The 25,609-nt window shown below is 45.5% G+C and overlaps 1 protein-coding gene across 4 annotated transcripts in view; it reads right to left on the bottom strand.

Moving 5' to 3' along the window:
* Cpm (carboxypeptidase M) overlaps nucleotides 1-25,106 on the bottom strand; it is a 60,896-nt gene extending 35,790 nt beyond the window's left edge. For 2 of the 4 annotated variants that reach the window (XM_052753436.1, XM_052753438.1), the window contains exons 1-2: nucleotides 25,050-25,106; nucleotides 24,663-24,825 (exon numbers count right to left, since the gene is read on the bottom strand). In XM_052753436.1, coding sequence (XP_052609396.1) covers nucleotides 24,663-24,822 — 160 coding nt within the window. In that variant the 5' untranslated portion in view covers nucleotides 24,823-24,825; nucleotides 25,050-25,106. The other 2 variants (XM_052753437.1, XM_052753435.1) reach the window with 2 other exon arrangements.
* Between the last annotated feature and the right edge of the window lie 503 nt (nucleotides 25,107-25,609).

The following is a 25,609-nucleotide window of genomic DNA, read 5'->3' as shown; positions in this document are numbered from 1 at the left end:
AGAAGCATTCCGGTTCCGGGGTGACGTTGGGCAGGTTAGACCCAGGACGTACTAACCAACTGGCCTGCAAACATATGACATAAAGGCCAATGGGTGGGTCAACTCGAGACCCCGACACAGCATAAAAGATAATGGTGGTCAGGATAGAACGAAAGTAACTGTGGTCACTGCGCCAGCCCAGGGCTCCGAACTCGGGAATAAGGATGAGGGGTGATAGTGAACAGTACCTAGATTGGATCAAAGTGACTTTAGAGATCTCTCTCCACCAGAGCAACAAAGGCAAAGTGCTCTTACCCTTCCCTCTAGAGAACTTTGCAACGTTAGGTGTACTTAAGCTCTTTGACATAGTCTTGCATCCTCCACATTTACTTATAACAGACCGAATTCTGGATAACGGGGGATTTTTCTAGAAGATGGCCTGGGAGAGGCACAAGGGAAGGACAAGAGAGAGAAGAAAAATCTAAGCCCCAGTGACTGGTTGACTCAGACCTCTTATTTATTTTTTTTAAAAGAGTATTTTTTAAAAAACAAACCAACATTTTTTTTGGAATTAAAATCAAATTACTGTGGTGATATTTTATTTGTGCTCTTAAAAAATAAAGCTTACCTGGAGATCAGAGGGCAAAGCCAGCCAGTATATTAAACATAGAGGTCAGGCAGTGGTAACACATGCCTTTAATCCTAGCATTCGGGAGGCAGAGATTCATCCGGATCTCTGTGAGTTCAAGGCCACACTGGGAACAGAGCCAGGCATGGTGGCACACGCCTTTAATCCCAGCACTAGTGAACCATAGAGGTCTGGAGGTCTGTACAGACAGACAGGAAGTGAGAGCTGAGCGGAAAGAGGAAGTGATGGAGCTGGGCAGAGAGAGGAAGTAAGATGGCAGGGCACAGAAAGGGATATAGGTGTGAGTATACAGGAAGTAATTCTCTCTGGAGGCTGAGGAGTTGGTAAGGTGAGGTTGGCTGTGGCTTGTTCTATTCCTCTGATCTTTCAGCTTTCACCCCAATATCTGGTTCTGGGTTTTTTTTTTATTAATAAGACTGTTTAGCAATTCTTGTTACAAATTATATCATCTTCCTCCTTCCCCTTCCACCCTCTAAGCTCTCCTCTATGTTCCCTCACCCCATCTTCTCCCATGCATGGCCTCTTTTCTTTGAGTGCTATTATAATCCTATAATACTACTTAGATGTCTATCATCCCAAGACTGACCACTGGGGATTGGCTAATCAACAGGGGGCTCCTCCCCAGGGAAGACAGTTCTCCCATCCTCAGCATTATTTGGTTGCCTGTAGTTCCTTGTCTAGGAGGGTGCTTGGTGAGATTTAGCGAGTCTACCGGAGTCATCCTTGTCCAGGTCTTGCTTAGGCAGCCACAGTGTTGAGATTCCACGGGTGTTGCCTCCCTGACATTTCTAAGGAGAAGCAATCTCACAGCAGATTTCCTGGTCCGCTGGCTCTTACAAACTTTCCACCCCGTCTTCCACAAGGATCCCTGAGCTCTATGTAGCTGCAGGAGTCGCTTTGTGGATGGATTGGTTGGGGCCGGGCACCACTCAGCCACTGTTCTCTGCATTGTGGGTTGGCTGTGGTTTTCTGTAATGGTCTCCATCTGTTGCAAAGGGAAGTCTCTCTGATGATATATTGCTTCCTTGCTTGCTTTAATTAGACGCTCGACTGCTTGATTGGAACACTGCTTGTGTTTTGTTGAATTCTTCTCTTCGGGGAGCACAAGAACCGAGAGATTGCTGTTGAAGTTGAGACCAGCGGGGAAAAAACCGGGGCCCTCCCCATGACAGTGAAGTTGTGGTCCTTCTAGCCTAACTGGTTGTCAATGTCCTCATCATCGTTGTCTTCCTCTTCCTCTTCCTCTTCTTCTTCCTCTCCCTCCTTCCTCCTCTTTCTCCTTCCTCTTCTTCCTCCCTTCCATCTCTCCCTCCCCCTCCCCCCATTTCTATAGTGAGAGGTAAAGACTTGCATACCACAGTGCATGTGTAGGGCTCAGAGGACAGCGTTGTGGAGCTGGTTCTCTCCTTTTCCCTTTACACAGGTCCACAGATTACACTCTGGCTGCCAGGCTCGCACAGCAAGACCTTTTACCTGCTGGGCCATCTCGCCAGCTGCAAAATGGTGTTCTTACGTCATACTGTGTCTATAGGTGCATACTTCCGTAATTTATGACTAGGTTAATTTTGAGCCACTGACTCCTCCCCCAAAGAGTGTGTGTTTGCAGTCTGCTTGTCCTTTTTGTTATGTCCTTCTATTAGGAGAACTTGTCTTTCGGTGACAGGGAGTAAAGGTCATTAATTTGCTAGTTTCCCCGGAAGCTATTCTGGAGAAGAGAGACTACTTTTGGGCAGGCTCTTCCACCCTGAGTCTGAGCCAGAGAATCTTTCACTCTAATGGCAAGCAAGCCAGGGCCTTGAATGAAGGATGGCACACTCCCAGAAACAGCCAAGAGTCTAAAGTCACCCACATGAAATTCTTTCAAGGACCAGCCTAGGACATTTGATGGATTTGGTGGACAAAGATGGACTGTTTTTACTATTGTTATTTTTCTGGATCTCATTTGCAGTGCTGGGGTGGGGGGGGGTGGAACCAGGGTCTTGGGCACGTTAGGCTTGTGACTCTATCACTGAGCTACATCCCCATCCTTATTGGTTTTTGAGACATGGTCTCATTATGCAGCCCAGACTGGCCTGGAGCTTGGGATCCTCATACCCATCCCCCCTCAGTGCTGACACTGAGCCACCATCATGTCTAGCACCGTTCTGACATTTAAATCTCCAAATGGATCACTTGTGTGGTAAGGAGAGCAAACCTGTATTTGAGCACCATGCTAGCTGCCTCCCAAACAGCGTCTTTCATCTCTTAGATACTGTGCACTGGTTCTAAAAGTGAACCGCCAGCCTCTAGAACCTGCCCTGTAACTCGCTAGCCATGTGACACAGGACAAGATGTTTCATCTCTTCCAGCAATCACTTTTCTCATCTATGTCATGGGATTAAGAGGACTGATACTTCATGGGATTGTGCCCTATCACTTAATCCTCCCAATCCTTAAAACACTGTCAGTGAGCTGAGGAGGTGGCTCAGTGGTATAACACTTCCCTAGCATGCTCGAGGCTGTGGGTTCGAGCCCATGCACCACAAAACACGAACAACTACAAAGGACGTGTTTGTTAAAGGACAAACCTCAGGCCCTTCGGGATAGCACTTCATTAGAGCAATTAAAGCAACATTTCAAAACATAAAGAGTGTCCACACCACGTGATGGAGAGTTTGGCCAGCAGTCAGCAGAGGCGCGTGCTCCAGGAAACCTGCCATTCAGTCTGAATAGACCAACACTCACTGATGTGCACAGAGGGGAAAATGGAGTACAGCTTCAGAAAACACGCTCTTCCAAAAACACGTGCCACAAAAGCTCACGCCATCAGGCATCGACTGAATTTACATTTTAAACTCATTCATAATTCCCAGGGCATGATGCCAGAGGACAGTGCCCAGCCTGGAAGTGGCATGCACACACCACCGTGAGGGTAGGGCCGGAAGATAAGTCACCTTTGCTGGCTGTGTTGGATCATTAAGCACAAACATTTTACACAACGTTTTCTCACATGCCCTGTTTCTGAAGGCATTGAGGTCACCATGCAGATTTTAACTATCTCCATGCTAATGAGGCTGAATCTCTAGTTTGGCTCCTCAGGAGAGACTACAAGGCACCATCAAAGGGGGGTAAGCTGAGGGCTTGTAGATGGGAGTTGGCTCATTAGGAATCAATCTACTACAGAAAATTTGCTCTGTATGTGAACACAGGGCAAAGAGATTGTCCCACATTATAAGCCTGGACAGATGGCCCGGGGGTAAGAGCACTCACTGGCTGCTCTTTTAAAGGACTTCCATTCTCAAGACCCACATGGCAACTCATGACTGTCTGTAACTCCAATTCCAATTCCAGGGCATCCAACACCCTTTTCCGACCTCCATAGGCACCAGGCATACACACAGCACACAGACATGCATATATACAGAATACTCAAACACATAAAATTAAAAAAAAATTCTGAGAGAAAAAAGTTACAGAAGGCATTGCTGGAGCCATAGAGAACTTTAATAATGAAGTATGTGGCTTGATATTATGGAACTATTACATTTCTTAGTTTAAAGATAGTATGTTGTGACTAGGTGGAAGTTATATTTAGGAGACCCATGCTGAAGTATTGAGATGGATATAGCACACTACTTACTATTTCTAATGGTTCAGTAAAATCAATAGAACTTGGCCAAGCAGTGGTGGCACATGCCTTTAATCCCAACACTTGGGAGGCAGAGACAGGTGGATCTTTGAATTTGAGGCCAGCTTGATGTACAGAGTAAGTTCCAGGACAGCCAGAGATATACAGAGAAATCCAGTCTCAAAAAAAAAAAAATCAATAGAACTCATATGAGACATGAGGTAAATGTGACAGAATATTAACAACAGGCAGATCTGGGTGAAGTTGGGCATTTTTCTATAGGGTTGAAACATTTCAAAGCAAAAAGCTGAAGGAATAAAGATGGTGGGAAGATAAGCCTCAGCCTGGGAAAAGACACGGGCAGAAGCCACATCTGACCCAAGACTTTTATCAAAAACACAGGATCTTAGGCAAGCAAAAGTACTCTGTGTGGTGGTGTGTGTGGATTCATGCCATCGTGCACTTATTCAAAACTCAGTAAATACATAGAACTCATGGCATTCAGAATGATGTGTAGAGGGAGCCCTGGACTTGGCTGCTTACAGTGTGTCTAGGGATGCTCACCAGCTGTAAAGAACATGCATTCTAGGAAGGGACGCTGAGAGCGGGGAGGATGGGCAGAAGGAGGAGACAGAGGTTTTATGAGAATTCTCGTACCTTCCTCTCAGATTTGCTGTGAACTTAACACTGCTCTAATAAGATCATGTCTTGACCAAAGAGCTGTTGGGGACAAAAAGTTTTAAGATCAATAGAAGAAACCATGCCCTAGTCCACTGGCTTCTTGAGATGTTCAAAGCCATGGGGAGACAGAATGTCTATCCTGAGGCGAGGAATTCACTGGCTGCTTCTCTTGCTAAAAAAACAAAATTATACTAATGATGCTGGAGAACAGATAAAGAAATATCACTATGTCATTGACCAGAAATATGGATCATAGACACCAATAACAATGTTAACTAAAGGACAGGAATTTAAAATTTTTATTATAACCAGGAAAGAGAACAAAAATATTTTAAAATAACATATTTAAATTATGTGACTTATATGATCATTTAGTATGGTGACTATTCAGCCATTAATTTATCAAAGGCCAAATTATTAATATAAGAATTCAGAGGCCCTGTGTAGTGGTATATGTCTGCAATTCCATGCACTTGGGAGACCAAAGTGGGAGGACCCCAGGAGTTTGAGATCCATCTGGGCAACATGACAAGATCTGGATTTCAAAAAACAAAACACCAAAGAACAACAACAAAAAAAAAAAAAAAAAAAGAAAAAAGAAATCAGTAAATTATAGGTGCCGGGCAACTTTATCACAACTTCCCACTTCTTCCTCCAAATTTGGCTTCCAGTGAGGGGAAAAATTTAAGTGTTGTCTTCTCTGAAGTTGACGCTATCACTCTCATGCAAGACAGGGCCTCCTGTTTCCACCCTAGATGGAAGAGATACTCTCTTTTCTTAGGACAGAGAACTTGAGGCATCGAACTCTGGAAAGTTGATGGTAGAGTAAGGGCATTACCTCTCCCATCCCTCTTCCCATCCCACAAAAGCAAAGGCTGATGTCCTGGTGATAACGTCAGACTCATCACTAAGCCACTGCTTCCTGGAGAGCCATTAGTTTATTTTCTCTAGTGTCTGCGAGAGCTTGGATACTGACTTACAGTTGAAAGTCAACACCAGCTGTAAGGTCGGCCCAGACATACTAGGCAAGACCCACAACTTACTCTGGAAATCACCTGATCTCAAGTCTTCCCCAAGCTGGAGACTGGAACGTCAGTGACGTCAGCATCTACCTGCCATTACAATTTTTGCTCAGGTATGTTGCACGCTAAGGCCTCGAACCATTCATTGGCCAGAAGATCCAAGATAACGTGGACCACCTCTACTGCCGTTTTAAGGCCCAATTTGGTAGCTTCATCAAACTATAATTAGCTTGTATCTCAGATCGGCTTCTGCCTTCCAAAGCGTTGAGAAACACCACCTCAGAAGGAACGTGATGCAGGCAGTCGCCAGTCAGCAGCTGAGCCTTCCCGCCCACTCAAGTGTGTCTTATCTCCATCTTAGCTTGTACTCATTTAATTAACAATTCACACCCAAAAATTTCACAAAGGACAGGAGGCAGCTTGGTCATACGGCACACGGCTCACTGGCAAGCTATTCTCAAGAAAGAGTGGGCCACGAGCCATATCCAGAGGCCTGCTATTGACTTAATGAACATGTATGTGTACATGGTTGGTACAAGCCAGGTCTCTGAAATGATACAGAAAACCTTGGTAGAAAGTCCCCCAAATCATAAGGGACCATTCCAAAGACACTCTTAACCACATTAGATTTTTTTTCATAGTGGGCTAAGGGAGTCCTGGTTTATGTCAAATTCACTGGCATAATCAGAACTTTTGTGATTTTTGAGACAAGGTCTCACTATGTAGCTGAGCCAGGCCACAAATTCACGGTGCAGACCAGGCTGGTCTTGAGTTCATGATTCTCCTGACTCTGAGGTCACAGGTGTGTGCCACCAGGCCTGGCTTGCAGTCACAACTTTGCCCTGTCCCTTGCAGCACTTGGTGGCCGGCCTTGATCCTCTGACAGCGTGTCCTGCCTCAGTGAAGTGGAAGAAATCTGCGGGACCCGAGTCACAATGAGGCTGTCATCATCGTTGACTTACTTACCCCACCACCCAGCCAAATGGTGGCCTGAACGGATGAGGCAGATTCTTCTTTTTTTCTTCCAGAGCTGAGGACCAAACCCAGGACCTTGCGCTTGCTAGGCAAGTGCTCTACCACTGAGCTAAATCCCCAATGAGGCAGATTCTTAGGGAGGAGCAGATGAGAGGATTTGTTAAGGGTTTTCTCCTTGCTCTCCAAGTTAGCAAGGCCTAGCAAGAGAATCACTAATAGGGCAATGCCCAACCACCACGCAGAAAGAGACCAGCTCTTAAAAACCAGGGGTAAGATGTTCAAGTCACCATCTCATCAAACATGCTTATAAGTGGGCATGAGCGGCATGAAGAGGCCCAGAGGGAAGGCAGGGGAACACTTTTAACTACAGCTTTGGCATTTATGTGGAATGTGAGGGAGATGAAATGGAGGAAGAATCATATGATAGGTATACACGGTTGACTCCCCTGATGGAGATACAATCTGATAGAATACAGTCAGGGCTGGCATTTATTCTTCTTGCACTTAAAAGATGGGAAGGGTCTTGAAACATCCCTTGTGGTAGGCATGAGGAGGAGACCAAGAAATCTGCTTGCAGGCATTCATGTTGGACTTCTGCATTGTTGTGCAATTTTCTTTCAAATCGTGAGTGAAAGGGTACGTGAACAGACATCCTGTAACGTGAGTTTAGTCTTTCTTGGATAATTCTTTGCTTACAGAGCCCTGTGTATGGCCAGGGGCGAGCAGATCAGTGATAGTGTTAATCAGCGGCAGGCCTGTGTGGATTATTTTATTTTATCAAGTTGGTGGTGGGAGGGGAGGGCATACTCTGGGGGAGGGGGGAGTTGTGGGGGGAATGGGAAGTGATCATATTTCTTGCTTGAAATTCTCTAAGACCAAAAGTTAAAAACTGAAAGTTCAAAAACCATTACTATGGAGAAATGAAGGTTGCAATTTACCTTTGAGAGGAAGAATTAGTGTAACACGTCAAGATCTGAAAAATGACATTTTGCCTATTTAATGCACACAAGCATCAGTTTAAGAAAATAAATATAACTTGCAGGTTAAGAAAAAGAAGAGAAGGAGCCAAGGGTCCAAAGGCTCTTAGAGCAGATGTGTGGGGTCAGTCGACTGGTGCCTCTAAACCCAGTGTCACAGACACTAAGGGTCAATGTCCAATGCCAAAGGAGGAAAGGAACTGTGGCAGTTTGGGCAGGTGAGCCTAGAGTTTGACTCCACCATCTTTAAATAGTTATCCACCCAATCCTGTCCATTAGTTATCCATTCTTCTGCTACAGAGCATTATTGTTCTAGAATCTAAAGAAAGTGTTAATTAATACCTTTAAACACTTTCACAGCCCACCACCTTTCTGAGGCAGAAAGAATGGAAATAATCAACAGTTAATCCAGGGCTGGGATCTCCTTTGGGACAGGGTATTATCTCAAGCTTGGTTTTGTCTCAGATGATGGACTGAAAGTTCTATTACAACCCTGATTCCTTCTGACTTGTCATCTGGCTCCTGTAAAGCTGTGACATTTCTTTATGCTTCCTGTGTATCTTGAGGTACCTTAGCTCCCGGGACACAAAGTAAGCCCGGGTTGCTCTTCTGGTCTCTTGTTCCCACGTGGACCCATTAAAACCTCAGTCTTCTCCTTAGGCTATGGCCCTATTCCTCATCCCTTCTCCTTTCCTCTCCTAGACACCATTCTTTGTAGATGTAACCAACGGTCTTATAAAATAAGAAACACAGAGCCAATTCAGAGAAGAAAGCCAAGAGGTCAGAGCTAAGAGCCTCACCCTTCCTGATTCAGGGATCCTCTCCAGCCAAGAGAGCTCTCCGAAAGGGACCTACTTCCTGTGTGTCTGTCCTTAAAGTCTTCCTGTTCTGCCTTGTCATTGGTTGTAAACCCAAACATGTGACTGCCTCGTCACTGCCTGAATGTACCGCCCTCCAGGTCCTTAAAGGCGTGCGCCACCGACGCCATGCACTTGCTATGACTCTAACAGCTCTGACCCCCAGACAACTTTATTTATTAACATACAATTAAAATCACATTTCAGTACAAGTAAAATACCACCACAATTCTTTGAATTTCTTTTCAAACTCCTCATGGTTATTTCTGTTTATGGAAAGTTACTGATCCTTGAGAATGTGAACATTCATAAATATACATTATGGGATGTGAAATCTGGTGACAAAGCCCTCTACTCTGAGATTCCAGATGAACTTAGGTCCTAAAATGAAACTATAAAAATGCTAGACTATGTTTATGAACTTTGGGTAAAGGTGAATTTTTAAAATAATGCATGGAATGTAATGGCTTAAAGAGAAAGCCTGCTGAATAGGGGCTTGTACAAATTAAAAAACTTACACAGGGCAAAAACATATTGAAAACAAAATTCAGTAGATGAGCCATAGAATAGATGAAAATGCTTTATAACAGAATGCCAAAGAAAGTCTACAAGTTAGTAGACAAATTGGAAAGAAGCATGAGAAAATGTTCCTGGGCAACAGACTGAAGGTCAGGTCCCCAAGGGCAGCAACTGGGCACACTCCCTGGTGTCCCCCAGCACTTCCTTATTGCTAGATAATAAGAAAACTCAATCTCAGTTTCAGTCATAAAAATGGCATGTGGAGTGGAGGGATTTCAATTCCTAAGATAGGAAAAGTAAGGTTCAGGCATTGGTTAGGAGTGTGGGTCAAATGTACATGCTTCATGTGGAGATCAGAACACAGACGGTGTGTCTTCGTGTGAAGGGGAAGGGTCAGGATCTACCAAGAAGGGCACACATGCATGTGTGGAGTTTTAGCAATGCCCACCCTGGGGAATGATTGAGCATGCGTGCTTGCTCAAAGGCCCTTATCACAGCATCCATCTGAAATATCCAAAAGGTGTAAACAATGTGAATGCTCACCGATGTGGGATGAGATAGATCATGATAATAAAAAAGCACAGCACAGAGTAATTGCGAAGCAGTTTAAAAGGATGAGGTCAGAGCCGGGTGGTGGTGGCACATGCCTTTGATCCCAGTCAGGCAGATCTCTGTGAGTTCGAGGCCAGCCTGGTCTATAGGGTGAGATCCAGGACAGGCACCAAAACTACACAGAGAAACCCTGGCTCGAAAAACAAAACAAAACAAAACAAAACAAAACAAAACAAAAAAAAGGATGAGGTTGGTACCTGCCGACCAACACCAGGTGAGAAGGGCAGGTATTGTAAGGGTGATGCTCATAGACAAGAACTGTAGCTGAACAGAAACACATTTGTGCCTGAGCCCTTTTACGTCACAATATGTTCTGGGCATCACGCCAGATCTAAACAGTAAGTCTACTCTATCCTTTTTATAAAAGTTGTATACTATTCCCCATTGATGGGGTTTGCTATATGCTTACCAATTTTCTGTTTTCTTAAAATAAAAATCTTTATTAAGATACAATTCACACATCACACAATTTACTAACTTAAAATGTAACAATTCGCCGGGCGGTGGTGGCGCACGCCTTTAATCCCAGCACTCGGGAGGCAGAGGCCGGCGGATCTCTGTGAGTTCGAGGCCAGCCTGGGCTACCAAGTGAGTTCCAGGAAAGGCGCAAAGCTACACAGAGAAACCCTGTCTCGAAAAACCAAAAAAAAAAAAAAAAAAAAATGTAACAATTCAGTGGTGTGTGGTGTATTACATTCTTTTTTTTTTTTTTCCGAGACAGGGTCTCTCTGTGTAGCTTTGCGCCTTTCCTGGATCTCGCTCTGTAGACCAGGCTGGTCTCGAACTCACAAAGATCCACCTGGCTCTGCCTTCCAAATGCTGGGATTAAAGGCGTGTGCCACCACCACCCGGCTCATTCTTAATTTTTAAGAATCAGTGTGAGAAATGAAATATGACTAGTCACTGAATACATGTGTCACACTAACCCATTTAGAAAAAGTGATTTAAGGAATCGTTTTCAGTTGGGAGGGAGAGACAAGTGGAGCTCTGTGAGTTCCAGGCCAGCCTGGTCTACATAGCAAGTTCCAGGCCAGTCAGAGCTATGAACTGAGACCATGTCTCAAAAATAAAAATATATGTTGGGTATTGGTGACACCAGCAGTCAGGAGGCAGGAAGATCTCTGAGTGTGAGGCCAGTCTGGACTACAAAGTGAGTTCCAGGACAGACAGGACTGTTACACAGAGAAAAACCCTGTCTCAAAAGGACAGCTGTAGCAAACCCCAGCCTGACCATGGTGAGGATTAGATCCTGTCCACAATCTACCTCATCTGCCCCATGTAACAGAATATTGAATCTGAAATCTGCACAAGTAACTAAATTAGAAGGATTTATAATAAACTGAAACAGACGTTCCCATAAGAACATTTGAAAACAAACATGATACCTGACTTCTCAGATTGCTTTTTTATAACCTTATAAAGTAGGTTCTTAAAACAATTACTGAGAGAAAAAAAAAACACTCAAAAAACAAGACAATGATAATTGTGCCCAATCACATAACAAAATTTGTCACGTGAGCCGTTTTGGGTTGTTTTAACCAAAGGGCTGCATTTTTGCTTTTTACTGTTGTACTCCAGGCAGCAAATCTCCGTCCCTTTTTGTAGTCTGTGCAAAGGTTTCCTGAGGATAGAAAGCCTCCGATGAGGGACAGTGGGGAAGACAAAGGGTGGCAGAGAAAAACGGGTTGGTCCTTCCCTAAGACTGCTGCGTTATTCCAGAATGTGATTTTAAGCACTTGAACGAGATAGGGATTTTCCAAAAGCAAATGTAAAAGTCCGGAGAAAATTAACCCCTCCCCGCCCAAAAGCTAATTTTCCTGTGTTTGATCATTGTCAAGTGCATAGTCATACAGCTAGTGACAGAGAAGGATGGTTTGCTACTCGGAAGTGTACATAAGGAAGCCGGCATCTGGACCTATTTTTATTTTATGGGTATGAGTGCTTGTCTGCATGTCTGCATGTGCATTACATGCATGCCTGGTGTTCACAGAGGCCAGAAGAGAGATCCGGATCCCCTCGAAGTGGATTTAGAGGTAGTTATGAGCTGCCATGTAGGTTTTGGGTCTTTGCAAGAGCAGCAGGGCTCTTAACTACTGAGTAACCTCTCCTACCTCCCTGAGGCTTTTGTTTTGTTTTTCCTTTTCTTCTCCACACATCCACAAGCAGCTGGGTCCTACCTAAACCTACCTAAAGACACAGCTTTGGTAGGAGGTCTAGTTTCCTAATCCACACATCATAACTTCGCTGGTACCTGCCTTCACCCTGTGCCCTCAGGATCCTATGGTACAGGAGAGGAGCCTGTTCAGGATGTTGTAACACGTGTGGCCCAGGTCCCGGTGTGTGCTGGCATTTGACAGTAGGAACAAGGTCAGCCTAAAACCGGTCAGCAACAGAGAGCCAAGTTCTGCAGGCCCCAAACTGTTAGGAGCTCCCTAGTGGCTCAGGGCACCCTAGCACAACAGCTCAGTCTGTAAAGCTGTATTTGCCTCTAAGGGTGCTGAAAAGAGGGTTCAAGGAGATGAAGTGGGGCCACTGCCTGGCCTCGTGCCTGACACCAAAAAACATGTCCTTGGTGAACCCTGAGGTTCAAGTCAGTGTCACACTCCAGAGCTGCCAAACAGCACAGTTCATGGAACAGCAACACAAATGCACACGTCCACCGTGTTCATGTGCGGATTGTCCTCTGTGCACCTGACATCAACTTGTTTAGCCCTCTCAACCGTTTATGAGGCAGGGACCATTATACACACTTTGTGAAGGAGGCCACAGACACAGAGAGCGGGAAAGACACCGGGGTAAGATCACAGCCACTCAGCCGCAGAGCCAGGATTTGAACCCAGCCCATTTGTAAGGTCTGTATTGTAAGCTACTACTACTTAACTGCCTTATTGTCTACACGTACCTGTGTGTTTGGGGTAAACACGTGAATAGGTGTTTTCCTCTTATTTTGATAGTACCCCAGTTCCTATAACTGAGATGAAGACCTCTGTCTAAGTTTTCAAAAACCAAGATGGCAGTCTGGGGGCAAAGCTCAGTGGTACAGGGCCTGCCTCGCATACACAAAACCTGATGCCCAGTTAGCTACGCAGGCAAAGAGTATCAAGACGAATTTGCCAGTTTATTTCCATACTCCTACCTAGTTCAGGAACCTTTCCTTCTTTCTGAGGACCCAGGGACTTGTTTCCCTGTCTGTCTACCCCAGGCTGGCCCAAATTTTGACCTCAGGGGACCTCTGTTTTAGTTTCCTAAGAACCTGGAACTCCAAGCACCACCATTCCCACTTCCTAAAAACCCATCTTCTCCCTTCCTTCCTTCCTTCCTTCCTTTCTTCCTTCCTTCCTTCCTTCCTTCCCTCCCTCCCTCCCTCCCTCCCTCCCTCCCTCCCTCCCTCCCTTTGTTTGGTTTTTGTGAGGCAGGGTTTCTCTGTGTAGCCCTGGCTATCCTGAAACTTGATCTGTAGCCCAGGCTGGCCTCGAATTCACAGATCCGCCTGTCCTGCCTCCCAAGGGCTGGGGTTAAAGGGGTGCACTGCCACCACCTGGCCTCATGTTTTTTTCAATAACTACCGATCGATTACTTGTTATTAGGGTGATGTCAAAATAAGAAGTATAAGAAAAGCCATTATAAAAGTTCTCATTGGTCATTTGTGACCTATGAGCCTAATGTAGTTTTGGACTCAAATGCTGGGCAAGTTGCCTTTGGTTCTGCGACCTCTCCCGCTCCACCAGCTTGCTCTGTTTCCCTAGCTTCCACCTCCACCTCGAACAGTTTCTCACAAGATCACACGCACCTTTACAGCAGCTTGTAATGTCATTCCTTAGAGGAAATGCTGACTGAGCACGCCTCAGTGTTTTGTCAGTCACGGGTTATTTGGTGTTTTTCTCTCAACTCACTCCTGTCTCCACTTGTAGTGCACGGGGGGAAAAGCTTTCTCCCTCCAGCTAATGCCACCCCCACAGTGGCGAGGACATAACGACCCGTGTAAATGGAAACCCCCTTCCCAGGATGCAGAGGACCTCAGCAGCTGAGGAGTGGCTCCTCGCAGCCCAGGACTGCACTGGCATCTTCTCCCAGACTGGGAAGGTGTTGAGTAGACTGTTTGCTTGCTGACTTCAGCACTCTCTTGCCCCAGTGGACCAGCATTCTTAGTACCTATGGTGTCTGGGATGCCACTTGTCCCTGACGGATCTTTCTCTCTTTTTTAAAGATCTATTTATTATGTATACAGTGTTCTTTTGACCTGAAAAGGGCACCAGATCTCATTACGGATGGTTGTGAGCCACCATGTGGTTGCTGGGAATTGAACTCAGGACCTCTGGAAGAGGAGCCAGTGCTCTTAACCTTTGAGCCATCTCTCCAGCCCTGGATCTTTCTCTTTTCTATTCCATCTTGTCCCTCTCCATAATTTGTCTAAATAGGAAGCTCGGTTGTGAGCTGAGAGGCTCCTGAGTGCAGGCAACTGGAGAGAAGGGGTAAAATGTACTTTATTTGGCTTAATATAGGGATCCATTTAATATTTCTTAACCATCTTGTTTCGATCAAGTTCGGAGGGCTCCAGACCTTTGTAAAGTGTCCCACGTGCATGTCTCAACTAGAATGCTGCATCCCAAAACATAAGGGCTCATACTACTTGGGCACCTTCCAGAGTGTCTCTACCATTAACTTGCGGATGGCGCATGCTCAGTTTGCTCCTGATAGCGCATGCTCAGTTTGCTTCTGGAACGATTCCCAAGTCAATACAGGGTTTTTCACAATACTCACTACTAGGAATAGAGCCTATATTCCAGTAAGATCTCACATGGAAACCCAGTGTAGAAAGAAATCCAGGCTGTGCTGTTCTGGCTTGGGGTGAGGAGCCCTAAGTGTTCCTGTCTCCTCACTTGGGAAGGAGTTGAGTTAAACTCTATGGAAGCCCCCAGGTCCTGAGACCTATTTGAAAACTGGGACTGGAGCTCTGAATCCTGACGAAACTCCATTCCTTCCTAAGTTACCTTCCCTGGGCCTCGGTTGCTCATCTGCAAAATGAGCATGGCAGTGTCTCATTCCCGAGGGTGAGGATTTAAGGGCTAGTGCTGAGCGTTCAGTGAAGCAGACCGGCTGCATTGCTCACCATCACATACCCCGTTTATTTCTTAGGGACATAGTTTCCCAAGGGCAAAGAACAGAATGTCCAGTGGAAACAGTTCCCCCGGGACCACAAATACTGCCTGACAGTTTTAGTGAGAAGTTTCGGGAGTCAAAGATCTTTTCCGGGCTCAACCACTGTTCTTTGGACATTCTGTTTTCAAAAACAAAGCACACAGTGACAAAAACATCCCAGGCTGTCTTTTTCAGTGAGTGTGGGTTAAGACGGTGTGGATGCTAAGACACACGGGAACAAACGTTCATCCTGGACCATTCACAGAAGGTAAGTCGCAATTCTTCCGCACACACAAGGTGGGGGCTGCCCCTTGTACTGTCCGTCAGGCCAGTATGTAGCACTGACCAGCTGTGTAAGCAAGTGAGGTTGCCTATCCATATCACCTGGAATTCCTCTTCCCTGCAAGTCACCTGGGAGCATCGGAATCACTGGTCAAGCATCAGCTTCCCTTATGAGCTTTTTTTCAGCTTTACCAAGCATCCCAGGGGCCAGACCTGGGAATCATGGTCCTTCAACAATGCTTTTCCCCATCACAGCCACAGGGTTTCAGCTCCCTCAGCTCTAGTGCTGAAAGGAAGAAAGCCCGGGTTCTGGTCTTTATATCCTCCTGGAAGGGTTCAAGGAACAAATATGTGTTAAATGCATTCATAAATGAATTACTAAAAGGTGGCAGATTTGGGTTAATGAACCAAATCTGTCAGTAACTAAGATCTAATCTGGAGTCGTTGATTTGTTTGTTTCTTCCTGTGTTTCTTTGCTCACACTCGTAAGTTATACACATATATACACACACATATATATATACACACATACATATATACACATATATGTATATATATTCATAGTATATATTTATATATAATATATATTCATTCTTGTAAAGGGCCAACAAACTGAGTTTGGTCCCTAGGACCCATATGGTGGAAAGGAAGAATGAACCCTCAAAAGTTGACCTCTGAGCTCCACACTAACACTGTGATACACACAGAGAGGGGGGAGATAAATACAAATGAAAGAAAAAAATAATCTATCCAATTATAAAATCACTAGAAATTTTCCCATCAAGAAAATGATCCTGTCGCCTTCCTACCAGGCATCAATCCCCAGGATGGTTATGCTCCTCCTTAGATGAAGCAAAAAGGCTTTGACCAGGCATTTAAGATCCTCAGTCTGCCTTCCTGCCTCCTTTCTCTCCTCAGCCACAACAGCTTCTTCTGTATCTCTAAGTCGACGGGCTCCTTCAGCCCAGGCCCCCACTGTCTGTCCTGCCTTTTCCGTCCTACCTGGCTGACTATCCTTCAGCCTGGCCACGCTGCCCTCTCTGCCCACCACCCCAGAACTCATCATGTCTATGTTTACCGGCTGTCTTGCTTCCTCCCTGCTCATACCAACTCTTTCAGGCCGGGGGTCATGTCTAACTTCTTTACCTCCGTATTCCTAGGCCAGCACAGGCCACCAACTATTTTAGGCACTGAACAACTGCTAAAGCAAATAAACCTGCCTATAGAAAAATAGAATTTCATTAACTATGGTTTGGGTCATATTACTCAAGTTTATGGCTCTCAGGTTTGACTTCCAGCCACATTTAATATTAACCGTGACCTTGAGAGGGAATGGTTAACACAGACTAATCTCCTTTTTTCAGTTCTTGCTTATCTCTGGGAACACCTGCAGTTCTGGCAGTGACTCTGAACCAAACCGAGCACTGAAGTCCTGAAATGCTCACTAGTTACGCTATTTTTGAAACCCACAGCAGTGGGTCAGGATAAAAGCATTGTCCAAAATGGTGTGATGTGCAGCTGGTACCCAGAGGTCTGTAATCCTGCTGCTCGGTCACACAGCTATGAAGAACTCTGAACTCTGAGGCTTGAGTGGGTTTCCCTGGATGTGGGGATTTTGCATGTGTCCCTACAGTTTACAGCTGGGAAGAAACATGCAATATGTGAACTGCTCCTGGCTGGAGGGAGCGGGGTGGGGTGGGGTGGTGGGGGGTGGGTGGGAGGGGCGGGGAGGGAGTACAGAACCTCTGTGGTCCTCTCTAGCTCTTGCCATTATAGCCTCAGCCTACTGTTTCTGTTTCTTGCTGCAATCTCAGCCTTGAGTATGAGTTTATCTCGACTTATAAGAGTCATTCCAAAACAAAAACAAAGAAAACAAAAAACATAAAACAAAAAAAACCTCCAACCAACCAAACAAAAAGAGTCCTTCCAGCAAATCCCTAGTGGATAGTCATGGGACCCTGGGTACCTCCTCCTTCCTGGGGCTCTACTCTTGGCTTTCGTCTGTCTCAGTACTGATTTCATTTCTCCTTCCTTTGCCGGCTCCTGGCTCTCCCAGCCTGTAAATGTCGGTCTGCCCTGCAGCTCTGCTCCAGCCTTCCATTTGTCTCAAACTCTTACCGGGTTATTTGGTTACATTCATTGCTGTCAATATCATCAGGAGCAGGATGATTCCCAAGTTCATGTTCACGGTCAAACTTCTCCTGAGTTCCATTTCCCTAAACACCCACTGAAGTCCTGCCTGGAGATCTACTGAGGATTTGAAGATTAAGAAAAGGGTTTAAGCCGGGCGGTGGTGGCACACGCCTTTAATCCCAGCACTCAGGAGGCAGAGCCAGGCGGATCTTTGTGAGTTCGAGGCCAGCCTGGACTACCAAGTGAGTTCCAGGAAAGGCGCAAAGCTACACAGAGAAACCCTGTCTCGAAAAACCAAAAAAAAAAAAGAAAAGAAAAGGGTTTAAATCAGAGGCATGCTTCGTTTTGAGCCAGGGTCTCACTGTGTAGGCCTGGCTGGCCTGGAACTCGATATGTGGATGGCTGGCCTTGAATTCAGATCCTCCTTTTGCTTCATAATCCAAGATGGTGGGCACGTGAGCTAAGAGAGTAGGCTAACTATACCAAAAGATAGAATTCAAAGTACTTGGATGCAACTATGAATACCAAAAAGGGCTCAAAGAATTCCACTGGGGATCACTCCACACGTGAAAAGCGTTTAATAACCTTGTCAACTCCTAGAATTGTAGGGTCCAGGGGCCAGTGAGGACAGATGGAAGAGCAGGGCAGGGACAAGAACAGAGAAAAGGATAGCTGGGGGAACCTTATAGCCAAAAGGCTGCAGATTCAGCACTTGGCCAAGGTAGGTTTTCATTTTAGTTAAGCCAAGAATGGATAAGTTATTTAATCTCAATTCTTATTTGTAAAAGATTTATTTTAGTGTGTGTGTGTGTGTGTGTGTGTGTGTGTGTGTGTGTGTGTGTGTGTGTAGGTACCCTCAGAAGCCCGAAGAGAGCATCGTATCCTTTAGAGTTGGAGTTACAGGCAGTTGTGAGGCACAGGATGTGAGTTCTGGACTCCAGTCCTCTGGAAGAGCAGCAAGTGCTCTAAACACTAAATCAAGGTGGTGATAATAGTACTGTATATCACTGTCAGAATGATTAGCGCTCTCTCTCTCTCTCTCTCTCTCTCTCTCTCTCTCTCACACACACACACACACACACACACACACACACACACACACACACTGCCAGGAAAACAAGTTACTTGATGTGGGCTATCATCATTACTTTTTAAAGGCCTTAAAGTATTTCTGTTTAGTTGCATTTGAGATTTGTAATGCACAGCCATAAATGAAGCAGAGTAAAATGCTAGCTTACTCTTTGGATATTCTCTGTTTCAATTTCCACTTAAAATATCATACTAAAAATGCAGAGGATATATAACACACTTCCTTACATTTGAAAAATGTAGTATATACTTAAGAAGCCTGAATACTTATAAAATAAGGCTTTATTTGTTAGATTTGTTAAAAAGGAAATGCTTGCTGAATGCATCTGACTAAATCACACACATGGACAGTGAGAGCCGAAATTCCAAGGTTTTTAGTGTTTGTCTTGGGGTTTAGCGTGGATAGGTCAATTATTTTCATTGCTTTATACAGGAGCTCAAGCAAATTGGTTTTGGGGAGTGTGTTTGAAAAGTGAGCAGAAAGTGACGAAAACCAACTGTTGTGTTCACATTTTGTATACGGGACTCATTCTCCCTCCAGGATAAACCACTACCTGTAACCTGTCCACAAGTCAGAGCAGGAGAGCATGAGAGAGGGCACATGTAATCACAGTCTCCTCCCTGTGGGGCAAGAATCTAGGCCAATTCTGGGGAGACTTCTGAACAGCTGAGATGGTGTACAGGCGCTAACCAACCCGTAGAAGTGAGATCCCCGAGAAAGAAGTGAGAAAAAGAAATCCCTCCTCATGCTTCAACCATGACGAAAAGCCACTGCAGTGATTTTCCAACTAATCATAGGAGATATTATAAACAGTGTAAGTTTTGGAAGATTTCCCCCTTAATATACATTTCTTGAGAGACTATAAATCAATATAATAGTTAAATTTTTTTATTACTTTTAAAGTTTGTGTGTGTGTGTGTATGTGTGTGTGTGTGTGTGTGTGTGTGTGTGTGTGTGTGTGTGTGTGTGTGTGGTGCACGTATGCCTCAGCACATGTGTGGAAGCCAAAAGACACCTTGTGGAAGGTGGTTCTTCCAGGGAGCAAACTCAAGCCGGGTCAGGCTTGGCAGCAAGTCCCTTTGCCAGCTGAGCCATCTCACCGGCCCAATAAATTATTTTGAAAAGGCATTTGCCTGTTATTTGTACAAAATTATTTGGCCATGCATATGAAATATGTATCAGGTTCTTAGTATTTTTGTGTAGGATGTGTGAATGTGGGTGCATGCATGCCCCAGTGAGGTGTGGAGGCAGGAGGACACCTTGCTGGGGTCAGTTATTTCCTTCCACCCTGTGGGTTCCAGGGATCAAAGTCTGGTCCGGCTTGGAGACAAGCACCCTTAACCACTCAGTTATCTCACCAGCCCAATATATATCAGGTTCTTAAAACTGCTTTAGACTGAGTAATTTCTTTTTAAAAACATATCCACAATGACATTATTATTCACCAGTATCAGCTCTTACATACATAGCATTTACTTTGGGTCAGGCCCAGGATTCACAGCTGCAACATTAAGGATCTAAAAGTTGAACTTGGGTACCAGGGTTCCAAAGCCTGTGTGCGCTCAAACCATGTTGTCTTAGCTCTGAAGATGTTCACCACAGCATGGCACACAACAGGAGAAGTTTAGAAATCAACTAAAGACCTTGTAACTATTTCCATCTGTGGCAAGGCGTATCTCTCTAAAGAGAAAGGAGATGTGCTTGGAAGATTAGCAGATGAGTTTGAATCGTTGCTTATGAGTGTGTCCATGCCTGTGTGGAGAGGCCAGAGGGGACAGTGAGTGTCTTTCTTTATTGCTTTCCCACCTTATGGTTGAGACAGGAGTGTTTCACTGAAGTTGGAGCTCACCTGATTTGGCAAGACTAGCTGGCCAAGAGCCCCAGGAATCCTCCTGTGCCCAGATGGGGTTCCATGTGCAAAGGACCACATACAGCCTTTTGTATACATGGGTGCTGGGTATCTGAACTCAGGTCCTCGTGCTTGTATAGCAAGGACTTCATGGAATAAACCATCTCTCCAGCCCTGACTTTGAATCTTCTAATGATGTTACCCATGTAAGTTCTCCATGACCCACTCAACATATTCTGCAGGATAATGCCAATCGAGTCAGTGATAGTGAACTATTATATTCAAACACTCAGTAAATGGTAGGTAGTTGGTAACAGAAATTCCTGTCTACCCCTTTGCCTTGCAACACTGCTTGTTCAGATAAAATGCAGCTTAGATTTGGTCATAGGCAAGGGACTATTCTCAACTCAGATACTGAATAACTCATTTCAAACGCTACTTTGGGATTTTATATGTAAGAAATGGCTCTTTTGCTGTAGTCTATCGGAAGTCAGCCTTTGCTGGGCATGGTGGCACATGCTTACAATTCCAATACTTTAATAGCTGAAGTAGGAGGGCCATTGTTGGGGGCACAGAGGTCCTTGAGTCCACAGATCTCCAGAGTAACCAGGAATGTTAAGCACACAGGATTGTCTCTCCAATGGGAAAGATGAAAAACCTGTTCTTCCATCCAGAAAGCTGCAAATTGGAAGTGGTTAATAGCCCGGTGATCTGCATTATCTGTTGAGCCAGGCCATATCAAGCTCTTATAATCATGACTGGAGGTGGCTAGTAATCTAAATGACCCTTATAGCCAGAGGCTCTCCCAAGCCCCCACAACCAGGACCACAGGTGGCTAGTTATCTAAATGACCCTTAGAGCCAGAGGCTCCCACAACCTGGACAAGCAGGACCGGAAGTGGATAACAGCCCAAATGACCTCTACAATGACAGAGATCGGGCCAGGCCCTTAGGCCCTTAAGCTAGTCCAGGTAGCCTATCTCTGAACCCATCTTCTTGGAAGAAATGACATGCACCCTGAGTTGACTTTCAATGTAATTATGCTTTCTGGGCAACGGGGATTGTATAACACCAGGAAACACTCTCCCAAAATATGCTGGGCTTAAACACATCGGGAATCAACCCCCTGAACTTCCCTGAAGTCTGACCCAGGTTGACAAGTCAGTCTGCACTGCTTTTCATTCTTATCTCTTTGAGCGATTTGCTTCCCTGTATGACACCTGCAGGGGCCCCTCAGACCACGTGATTAGGCAAGCCTGTACTCTACAGTGAGCTAAGGCCAACCCAAGCTACATTTAAAACTCTGCTTCAAGACGGCATGGTGGGTGGCACAGGCCTTTAATTCTAGCACTCGGGAGGCAGCCTGATCTACAGAGTGAGTTCCATTCCAGGACAGCCAGAGCTGTATAGCGAGACCCTGTCTCAATAAACAAACAGACAATCAAACAAACAAAAAACCCAAAACCTTTTTCAGAAAAACAAACAACAAACAAACACAGAGCAAGCAATAGTCCTAAACTGATTTGGTGAGGTGTAGACAGCTAAGTCTGAGAAATTAATAATAAATATATCTATATCTGAAAGAGGATACCTGAAGGCAAGCAGCACATGGGACACATCTTTGTTTGCTCAACAAATATACAGTTCATCACACACACACACACACACACACACACACACACACACACACACACCACACGCTACAGATAGTGGATATTGTGCCCTCTAAAAATATCCCAACTTGACCATCAGGTTTGAGCTGCTTCTCTTGTTTAAACCTAAGATTTTTCTACACTCTGTCAATAGGTCGTAAGAATTCCTTCAAAGCCTCGAGTTGAATGTGGTTCATCTACCATGTCTCAATCTAGGTTAAAAAGTAAATCTGTGATCAGCTATTGTGCGGGTTTCAATTTTTATTTAAAAATAAAAGTTCGTGACTGGAAAGATGGTTCACAGGTTAAGAGCACTGGCTGCTTCTCCAGAGGACTGGAGTTCGATTCCCAGCACCCACATGGAGGCTCACTACAGCAAGAACTCCAGTTCCAGGGGACACGATGCTCTCTGTGGATGATATGGGCACTGCACGCATGTCAGTGAAACATGCAAGCAAAACACACATACACATGGCATAAAATTAAATAATGTTTAAAAACTCAGTTACACTAGAAGAATACAGGAAGTATTCCAATGTCCCAAGGAGGCAAAAAAAAAAAATGACTAAGAAAATACACATAACCACAGTATAAAATCAAGAGAATTCAAATCAGTAGTCCAAATCATATTTACTAAAAATAAATAATAAAACAGCATGAAATTGGAAAAAAGTTGAATTCGTAATTGCAGCAATGGAAATGGGATGGATATTTACAAAACCCAAGATGCATTTGGCCAATTTTGCATTATGTTCTCTTCTGGGTGAGGTTGCCCATATTGACCACAGAAGAAAGAAAATCTAGAGTAAATCCTGCTTGCTGAGTACACATATCCCACAGCAGAGCGGAAAAAGTCCAGGGAAAATTTCTTAGCTGGTGGAGAAGAGCACCATGCCTATCACACTAAAATGCAGGACTACCTTGGCAACCGGCTCCTGATCACAGGTGTACAGTTTAACCTACTACTTGGAACCCAATGGCAGATTCGAGATTTTTTTTTCTAATCTAAGTAACTGCTTAGAGATGCACACTCAACACAAACGTTTGATGCTGGTGCCAGAGTTTATTTACCCACAAAAGTGCACTCAAGGCTAAAGTCAAAGTCAAGTCCTACTGGCTGTCACTGTGGTTCAATTTCAGACGGGACAGATCAGAGTGGCTGATTCATGTCACATTCAGAGAGTCCCAGCCATCTTTCACAAGCACCTCGTGTTTGGAAACGTAAAAACACACGAGTCATTTAGTCCTTGTATTTACAGCATCCCATAATCTTGTAGTTTCAAAATGATTGAACAATGGCATCAAGTTAGTTGGGTTGTACATTTCTTTTATTAATATATTTAGCATTCTTAAATCCTTTATTAAAATTGATCTACTCCAGCCCTTGGGATAAATTATTTCAAGGGGTTCGATATAGACGCTGATTCAAGATATAATTTTTCACATAACTAACCTCTGTAGTGTGGGCTTGTGGAGCCCAAATTACTTCAGACTATTTCTGGCACCAACTCCTTGGCAATGTCGTTTGAAAGTAAAGCTTCTGTCACACAGCCCAAGATTTTTTTTTTATTGTACTTCAATGTTTTGCTATAATATAAGAATCATGATATTAACTATTAGGAAAAGTGACTGCTTAGTAATATGGTTATGAGACTCTCAAGTGAGTCAAAAGACTGGAGCTAAAACTTCAGGCAAAATCTGAACACAACTTTCAAAGCTGAGATCCAAACCGCACGAATTTTATGAATCTTTGACGTCAAACATTAAGTTTTCCGGTAACCACGTTTTGGGAGGAATCAATGTAGTAACAGAAAATGAAGGAATAATGATACCTACTAAATTTGTCCCACCCGAAATGATCGGGTGCCAATCCTGGCTAAAAATTCACCATCTGTGGCTGGGGGGGGGGGGCACGGAGGAGGGTGTTAGATCAGTGATGGAGTGCCTGCCTAACACGCATGAAGCCCTGGGTTTGATCTCCAGGAGTGAAATAAATAAATAAACAAATACAAATAATGAAGAAAATCGCCACCTAGGTGACTTGACCAAAATACTTAATTTCTACGATTCACATCTGCTTTCTCCACCCAGAATATATAGTTTCTAAATTAAAGCAAAGTAAGTGATGAACACGAGGCTGCTAAAACTATCATTCGTCGCTACTTATTACCTAGCAGGCGTGACCTTTAAGTGGATATATTTAAAAAGCAGCCTTTAGCCATAGAGCCGCTTTTTCTCATAACTTTAAGCCATAGGGTTAAATACACACGCATAGAACTCAGCAAAACTATGGCACTGTCTGGTTTAAAAGCAATTCGAGGAAACAGTAGTGAACAGTCCCAAATAAGTATGCAAGGAAGCCAACCAAAAGGGAAACTGAGTTAGAGTAAACAGACTTCTTAGGAAGATGTTTACCCTGAAAGGGAACGAAAACACACCTCTCAGATAAACAATGTCCTCCTCTTAACTACTCCCCTGATCTAACAAAATTGAACAAAACCACAGATCGGGCCAGGTATGCTTTACCTGTGGAGCGCGGCCCCGGAGCTTCACCGACCGGGGACCAGACGCTGCCATTCAATGAACTTTTTTGAACGGGAGCTGAGGGTTGGGGACGTGCGCGGGAGGCGACCTACCTACCTCTCACAGACTTCCCGATGCTGTGCAAGTGCGTGATCGAACTGTAGTCCTGGGCAACGCTCTTTAGGAACGCCTCCATCCCTTCCTGGTGGTGGTATCGGAAATCCAGGGCCGTCACCACGGGCAGCAGAAGCCCCAGCCACAGGCGCGCGAGGTCCATGTCCTAGAAGAGATGGAGGAGAAGGGAAAGAGCTGCTGAGGACCGCCGAGGGGGAAGCGCGGGCACCTCCCGCCGGGACTCCTCCCGGCCCCGAGGACACCCGGCGGGCACCTGAGCTCCACGCTCCCTCTTCCGAGGTGTAAGAGGAGGGTGGACCCTTGCAATCCGGAGCCCCGCAGCTCGCCCGAGTCCCCGGCAGCAGCACCCTCCTGCACGCCCCGTCTCACCACCGCCAGGCGCGCGTCTCCGCCCGCCGGCGGCCGCCGGGCGCTCCGGGGAGTTATAGCCCGGCCAGAGGGGCGGGGCCCGGGACTCCCCGCCCACCGACACGCCCACTCGGCGCCTTGCCCGCCCCTTGGGGCGGGGTCACTCTCGCTCCAGGGACTGCGAGCCCCGCGGGGTGTTTGAGCTGCTCGTGGGCGGTGGAGCGCGACCCGTCCCGGCTCCCTGTTGGACGTGCGGCCTGCCCTCGGCCACCGCGGCCCCCGAGACACTGCACAGAAGCCGCCCACGGCCTCCGCTGTGCCGGCCGTGGTGGTGGTGGACACGGTGCCCGCGGTTGGGCTGTGGGCGGTGGGCGGTGCGGGGTCACCTGGCTTCCAGCCCTGCGCTGCAATGGGCGAAGCTGGGGCTGGGCTGGGCTGGGCTGGGCTGGGCTGGGCTGGGGTGGGGTGGGGTGGGGGCTTTTAAGAAAGAACGTGTTCTGTGAGCTCTAAGTGCCAAGTTGTGCAGTACGGGAGCATGTCCAACAAAAGTCTATAGCAGAAGAGATCTGACTAAATCAGAG

Source organism: Peromyscus californicus, unplaced genomic scaffold, assembly GCF_007827085.1.
Source record: "Peromyscus californicus insignis strain IS unplaced genomic scaffold, ASM782708v3 Scaffold_24__1_contigs__length_46423439, whole genome shotgun sequence".
Taxonomy (NCBI): Eukaryota; Metazoa; Chordata; class Mammalia; order Rodentia; family Cricetidae; genus Peromyscus; species Peromyscus californicus.
Note: the sequence above shows the minus strand (reverse complement) of the source record. Positions and strands in the feature narration are given on the sequence as shown.